This window comes from Solanum pennellii, chromosome 3 (assembly GCF_001406875.1).
Source record: "Solanum pennellii chromosome 3, SPENNV200".
NCBI classification, from domain to species: domain Eukaryota; kingdom Viridiplantae; phylum Streptophyta; class Magnoliopsida; order Solanales; family Solanaceae; genus Solanum; species Solanum pennellii.
In genome coordinates this window covers 74,907,849-74,915,109 of record NC_028639.1, presented here as the reverse complement: position 1 = coordinate 74,915,109, position 7,261 = coordinate 74,907,849, and the positions used below count along the sequence as shown (strand labels likewise).

General features: G+C 30.2%; 2 protein-coding genes and 1 pseudogene across 2 annotated transcripts; all 3 read right to left on the bottom strand.

Moving 5' to 3' along the window:
- On the bottom strand, positions 1 to 971 carry LOC114076526 (annotated as a pseudogene).
- A 338-nt stretch (positions 972 to 1,309) lies between these two features.
- On the bottom strand, positions 1,310 to 2,734 carry LOC114076354 (probable E3 ubiquitin-protein ligase RNF144A). Its single transcript, XM_027915211.1, has 2 exons — positions 1,815 to 2,734; positions 1,310 to 1,452 (listed from the first exon to the last, which is right to left on the bottom strand). The coding sequence occupies exons 1-2, from the start codon at positions 2,537 to 2,539 to the stop codon at positions 1,383 to 1,385; spliced, it is 795 nt and encodes a 264-aa protein (XP_027771012.1). The 5' UTR covers positions 2,540 to 2,734; the 3' UTR covers positions 1,310 to 1,382.
- Positions 2,735 to 5,162: 2,428 nt separating this feature from the next.
- On the bottom strand, positions 5,163 to 6,502 carry LOC107013742 (FCS-Like Zinc finger 17-like). The gene is made up of 2 exons (XM_015213617.2): positions 6,152 to 6,502; positions 5,163 to 5,547 (listed from the first exon to the last, which is right to left on the bottom strand). Exons 1-2 carry the CDS (start codon positions 6,397 to 6,399, stop codon positions 5,316 to 5,318), a joined length of 480 nt encoding a protein of 159 aa, XP_015069103.1. The 5' UTR covers positions 6,400 to 6,502; the 3' UTR covers positions 5,163 to 5,315.
- Between the last annotated feature and the right edge of the window lie 759 nt (positions 6,503 to 7,261).

Genomic DNA, 7,261 nt, shown 5'->3' with positions numbered 1-7,261 from the left:
TCACGATATCCTCCATAGTGTTGCTGCCAACATACTAAACTGATAATCCTCACAGGTTATTCCAAAATGTGAGCATTTAGTATTAACATATAAAAATTTTAAACACTCCGAACATGCCCTAATTGGATAGCCCCGATGATCATCAATCAGTTTACACATACAATCCATAAAAGGACAATCAATAATTAGTGGACAAGTTGAAACTTTCGTTGGTCGATTGGCATCTCTTACCTGGATAAGAAAATCAACCGACATTATTGAACCGATATCCAAAATTTCCTCGCAAACAAAAGCATGACACTTTCTAGAAACCTCTTGGATATCCTCATTGATTTTTTTTCCTATATGTTCTGTGTGCATTCTTCACAGTAATAATAAGTGCAATTGGTGCCGCAGATCATTGTGTTTGGCAGCGGAATGCATTTTCAAAAGTTTCACAGAAAGTACACGAAGATTCCCCCATTTCAGTAATACTATTCTTTAGGTTAAGTGAATATGGAATACACAAATACTCAATTTCTATAGGTGTTTTTTTACCAACATTGTGATTAGAGCTTGATTTCAAGTTTTTATCAGAATGAAATTAAGCTGAGTAGAAGATAACTTTTTGCAATTCGATATCATTTCTCCGCTCTCGTAATCGTAGTTATTTTCAGTGACATCGATGTCATCAAAATTTAGTGAGGTAGGATCAACTTCAACTTTACCCGAGTTCAATATTTGCAAATCAGTTGATTCCATTTCAACTTTATCGGAATTCACGATTTGCAAATCTTTGATCCCATTTCAACTTGATTGGTATCCAAAATTCGCAAATTTATTGATTCCATTTTGACATCGTTGGCTCCGGCAGATTTCTTAATTTTATGTCTTTTTATATAGTCTTCGGAAATTCTTGGACATTTTTGATGAATAATCTTTGTTCTCGTTCTTTGGCTGCGGCTGTAAGCATTTGAATGTGATCGCTTCATTGTGCCGTCAGTCGAAAGAAACTACTTACTTTATTTTAAGTAACTACGTTGAGTTGAGAAAGAATGTCCACAACAGAGAAAGGAAAGGTAAGGTAAAACAAAATCACAACTACCATATGCCTTGTTAGAAAAACAGATGAAAAATATATCGAGAAAAAAAAGGAAAATAATGAAGTAAATAGAAAAGGAGGTATGCTACAGATTTAAAAGCAAAAGAAACTTAATAATGGTCACTCGAATAATTATTTTAATTTAAGAGAAAAAATACAAACTTCTGGGAAGTACATAAACTTTAAAAGGAATAATAATAATAATCTGAACTTGCAATATATGCGAATCCCTGAAATCAATCATCGAAAGCACAAGATTCGTGCATGAAAGAAAGCTTGAGCGACCATAATGGGGTTATAGTTAAGTTGAAGGACAAATATGTTGAGATTTGTGGCCCATTCCACAGCGGTAGCAAAAATCATGTCCACACCTGCCATAAATTCAAAAATTTCTCAATTGGATACTCAATAAATACCATGTATATTGTTAGTTCGATGTGTATAGTGTTTCTTGTATTATTTCTCAAAAACATTTGCACAACTCAATAAATACCAGTCAGTTTGGTATCTATGTAATAAGAATTTGAGAAGAAGATGAGAAGATTCAAGCTGTTTGGACTTTCTGTTGGTCCGAATTGTAGGCCTTGTAGTGTTGAGAAGAAGTTCATTACATATCTATAAATATTAACGGTTAATAAACACAAGAGCTTCAATCCTAATTTTGTTTCATAATCGCAACAAACTCAAAACAAATTAATCTTGAATGAGAGAGATTAAGGAATGAGAAAAATACCTGCAAGTTAGTTGGAAGCAGCCGTCACCCTTTTCAACATAACACTTGCACTTTGGACATTCCCTCCATTTCTTGTTCTTAGCAATTCCCATCAGCATTACATCTCCCTTCCCTCTATCGTTTAATCTGCCCAAACGCTGAAAATCCTTGCACTCCAATCCCTCGTGCCACGAGACATTACACCGAGCACAGAACAATCGACCACAATTAGGACACAGAGAGTCAATCACATTCTCACTCCCATCATCAACCAATATAGCTGAACAGTCCTTATAAGGACAGTGCAATTTTATTGAACCCAAAAACAGAGTATTTTTTTCCAATTGATCCAACACTTGCTTAGGAACAATTTCTCTCCAGAACTTGGGTTTAATTATGGCCTTACAAGCAATATCGGGACACTTGATAACGCTAACATTTTCTTGTACGATTTTTCTAGTCACATATTTGGTGACACAATTAACACAGAAAGAATGTGAACAATTTCCAGTGGCGAACATTTCGTTTGCGAGTTTGTTGTTTGTGCAGATACTGCAAAATGTACCGGAACATTCTCTCTTTACTCTTTTAAACTCATTGTATACTGAAACTGTGGCTCCCGAATATAAGGCCTCTTGCAATTGCAATTCCTCAGCATACATTTCATCTGAAATTGGGAACAATGGTTCTTCGTAATCAAATAATACTGAGAAATAGAATTCGTCCACACAGTCTAATTCTTCCATCTGAATTTTTTTTTTTTAAAAGTGATTTCTGGTGTTTCTTCTCCAGCATATTATAGGGAGATGATTACATTGGGAATCTGAACAGGTATACAATTCCCAATGCTGGTTTTTTGATAATCTAAAAGGGCTTCAATTTTACAAATGCAACTTAATTAATTCAGTGACTGTTAGATCCTATCCATGAATCTGACTTCAATGAGGATTCACATTTGTATATCGAAACAACTTCCATTAGGGTTTAGAGATGGTGGCGGCAAACTCAACAGCTATATGGACCTAGTTGTTGCCAATGGCATGGCTAGCAGATCATATCATCCCATAAAGAAAAGCGATTGATATCGCACGCTGGATCATAAGTTAATATTTACCGTCAAGTGAGCTACTTATTTGCACTCATGTTTATACCGAATTAAATAATTTTGATTAACCATTAAATTTAAGAATTCAACTGAAAATATTTATGTAAAGTATGTGTAAGAAGCTTATACTCTTCAGTCTTGACTGTAGAAAGCCAGATAACTCCCCTGCATTTTCAGTAATTAACAATGCCATGATGTTTGTCTAAAAAAATGAAAACAATAAAAACTTAAAGAGGCAAAAAATAAAAGAACGCGTTTTTAATGGAATAAATTTCCATATATTCTGTAATACTTAATTCTAGTTTCCAACGTTCGCTAAAAATAGAAAAGTTAGGAGAATTCCCCAACTTTTCCAGTGGGTCATAATATAATAAATTCCAAGCTGCAGAAAGAAATATTTCTGGGTCCCCTTCTTGTAATATTGTCTGAACGTGAAAATTGTGTACTTCTAAGTGTAAACTCATAATTAGTTGAGATATAATAAAATTCTACAACTACTCAAACGTGATAAAGAAAATATTAACTTTATTCATATTCTATTTATTTTTTATCATCTTACAGAGCAAAAGCACTAGCCACTGTTCATGTGATAGAATAACAATAAACAGGTCTCACGTTAGTCGTTATGCCTAATTATTGCATCCTGTGTTATATATATATAAAATGTTTTTTGAACACCGGCCACATTAGAACTAAGAAATATATTATTTGGGTCTTTGTTAGTGTATCAAATGGAAACCTTTTAACTGAATTTGAATTTATGAAAATAGGTCAAATTAGTGAATGAAAAAAATCATTAACCCGCCTTTACATTTACTTTGTTTGAAATGGGCAGCTTCAAAATGGACCAATCAATATATCATAAGGTAATATGTTCAATTCTTCCCAAAAATAATTACTAAGTAACACTCTGTTCTTAATTACTTGTCTAACTTTTTTTTTTTTTAAATATCCCTAGTTACTTGTTTATTTTGATAAATTAAAAAAGAATAAATTTTTTTCCATAGAACATCTTGAAAAATCTTAAGTTTTTAATTTATCTATTTAACAATTAGTAGAAATAAGACGATAAATTCACTATGTCAATAATTATTAATTTCTTAATAAACGTATCAATTTAAGAGTTGAAAAGTACTTAGGAAGGAGTACTGAATAAATTATCTTAAAAAATATACTTATCTCTTTATGTACTCCCCTCTCAGTCCACTATTAATTGTCATACTTTTCATTTTTATAGTCAAACTTTACAAACTTTGACTGACATTTTAAGATATATTTTTTCATTATATTGATATGTAAAAAATTGCAATGTATAATACTTTTCGTTGAATAACTAATTTTTTTTGATTAAAAAATCGAATCAACGTAATCTAATTTAATTTTGAAAATAAGTCAAATTGGCTTTCGAAAAGCGCAACATGACAAATATAAATGGACGAAGGGAGTAACATATAGTAATATATTTAATTTGAATTAATTTAAGCTACGTATTAAATCAATTTTAAAATAGGCCAAATGGGGTAGATTATCATAAATGAATACATTATATTTGATCCGCATGCTGCTTCAATGTTTGACTCATGTATTACTTCTTTATTGATTTCTATATGCATGATCTACTATTAAAATTTCAAAGTACTTATAACTTAAAGCCTCTATTTATAAAATATTTCCAACTACCAAGTTAGATATTTTGTTAAAGGTCGTTTGATATATTTATGTCACTTATTAGAGACGAAAGATACCTCCTACTCGTATCCATCATATTAACAGATATTAGCTTGAATGCTTGATTTATCTCAAAGAAGATGATTGGTTTCTTTTACGCTCGTTTATCGTTTAACATTATTTATGTCTTAATCTGTATAAAAAATAATGCGCGATAACTAATCATTTGATTAAAAGTAATTTGCCTTATATAGCCCTTTCAATATATATCACGAAATAATACAAGTGATAATTATAAAGTTTGAAGATCTATAGTTATTTTTAAGCTTTCGAGACCAATCAACAACACCAAATAAATTAACACGAAGGAAGTAAAACACAATAACATAGAGTTAGAAATAGAAATTGGATAAAGATATATAGAAGTATGGGTTAAAATCATCCTAGTCATCAATTGTTGTCACCTAGGAGATTTTAATGGACTTATGCGCCCACATCAACATCTTGGACAGCTCATGTTGTCACTTCAAATTATAACTTATCTCGAATATATACTTGTCAACTCATTTTCAAAAATAAAATCACTAAATAGCTAGTACCGTATAATAATATTCTTTTATTTTTAATAAAAAATTTCTTATCCAAAACATATATGGAATAGTCAGATCAATAATACTTGTACTATATTCTTCAATAATTTTATTGGAAATCAATAAAAGAATTTGAGAATAAAGCAAAACGAATTCGAATTATGATAATGTGAATATAGGTCGAGTATTTTTCTTAGAATATGCTATGGGATTTCGCCGTTGATTGTATTCCTCCAGTAGAGCCGAAGTCTCACTACACCGCCGGCGGTTATCGTCTCCACATCGGCGAAAAGATCGTAACATATTTTTAGTACAAGTCTCAAGTTCTTTTATTTCATCCAAATAAATCTGCCTGTTTCTACACTCTACACTGCAAAATCCAAGATCACCCCTGCATTAATTAATATAAACATTATTAATTAACATTTCGTGATAAAAGAAATGAACCTCACTAAATTCAACCGTAAAAATTAATTTATGAAGTCAGGATTTTGACTAAGCACAATTGTTTAATCCCATGACACTAACACCCCCACACGTCCAAAATTTGTCAGGCCCAACATTAGGTAAACATAATTGGGATGGGGCCTGACTTTTGATTTACGAACAAAATAGAGAAAATCCATAAAATTAAGTTTGTTAATCGGTTTTGTGTTTCAATTTGTTTAATTTATCTGATTCTTTTTTAAAATAATATACTTTTAAAATATCATCTGAAAAGTTAGAAGTAAAAAAATAACAAATTTAGGAGCCTTTCGAAAAATGAGTGATTTTAAGTCCAAAACCCTCTTTTCAATACGAGTCAGAGTAACTGACTGACAAGTAAGTTCGTAAACTGTGAATCAATTTGCTTCTTCCTTTAGTTTCAAGAGAATTTCTATCATTCATGTTGAATATAGTGTACAATAAAAAATGGAAAACATAATTTATTTATTTTTTTGTAAAAATGAATAAAAATAGAAAAGTATAAGAAATAAATTAAAACGGATACATACTTGTACATGTAAACTTCTTTGTCGAGTCTCAAGGTCTTATTGCAAAGGAAACAATATTTGAGGAAGCAACAATTATTATGTTGAATACTGATAGATTGAGTAGGATTTGTGTGGAAGATGGGTTTCACTTTGGTGAATCTTGAACTATACATAATTAAAACATTATTAGGAGCAGCTGCTTTGCCTTGACAAATCTTCTTCTGATTAATTAGAATCTTTAGCCCAACAGCAACTGATTTTGGACCCATTTAATTTTTTTATATATATATTTTTAGGATAAACACGAAAATAATAAGGCAGAAATTGGGGAAATGAGCTAGTAAGCACTGAACGGTATTTGATATGAAGGTAGATGAAGTGGTGGGTATATATTGACTAAAAAGTAGGGGACAAACAAGTCAATTTATAAATATTTTTATTTTAATAATATAATATAAGATAGATAAACGTGCTATAATGGAAAAGGCCCATGTTATATCATTTGGAGCCCACGTAAGTAATCGAGGAGATAAAAGTAATTAAAAAATAATATATGTCAAAGTGAAAGACTCAAGATTTATTTAATAACTCAAAATTCTTGTATTTCACTAACATAAAATAAATAAATATTAAATAATTAACCTTAAACAATTTAAAATTTCTACTTTTAATTTGTTTCTTGAGTAAAACTAAATCCATGATGTTTCTTGGTTACTTATGTACCTAACGCTTTTTCAATATTAAAAAATGGATGAAAATTAAAAAGCGATACATTATATTTTAGTGTATATAATTAATAATAAAATAAGTTTAAAAAAATGTTTTGACCTTGTCCCTTGTAAACAGTGGGTAAACGTGGAAATTGTGGTTGTAACTGCAAAATAATATATCATCGAATAATTAAGCGCCATTAATTTGTCGTCACTTATTTAGTACATATTTAACTTTTTTTCTATTCTCTTTTGTTTGTCATTTCTAAATTAAAATTTCTGTTCGGAAATAATTTACACCTCATATTACATTTATTCTAACTTCTTCATATATATATATATATATATATATTTCATTCACATACTATAATGAATATATTATTATTGTTATTATTTATTACTATAAAACTAACATTATATT

What these genes read in the sequence shown, in the direction of transcription:
- LOC114076354 (XM_027915211.1), bottom strand. Translation starts at nt 2,539, where the DNA reads ATGGAAGAATTAGACTGTGTGGACGAATTCTATTTCTCAGTATTATTT. An exon ending in TGCTTCCAACTAACTTGCAG is followed by an intron (nt 1,453 to 1,814) that starts GTATTTTTCTCA and finishes AATTTATGGCAG; the next exon opens with GTGTGGACATGATTTTTGCT.
- LOC107013742 (XM_015213617.2), bottom strand. Translation starts at nt 6,399, where the DNA reads ATGGGTCCAAAATCAGTTGCTGTTGGGCTAAAGATTCTAATTAATCAG. An exon ending in AAAGAAGTTTACATGTACAA is followed by an intron (nt 5,548 to 6,151) that starts GTATGTATCCGT and finishes TAATTAATGCAG; the next exon opens with GGGTGATCTTGGATTTTGCA.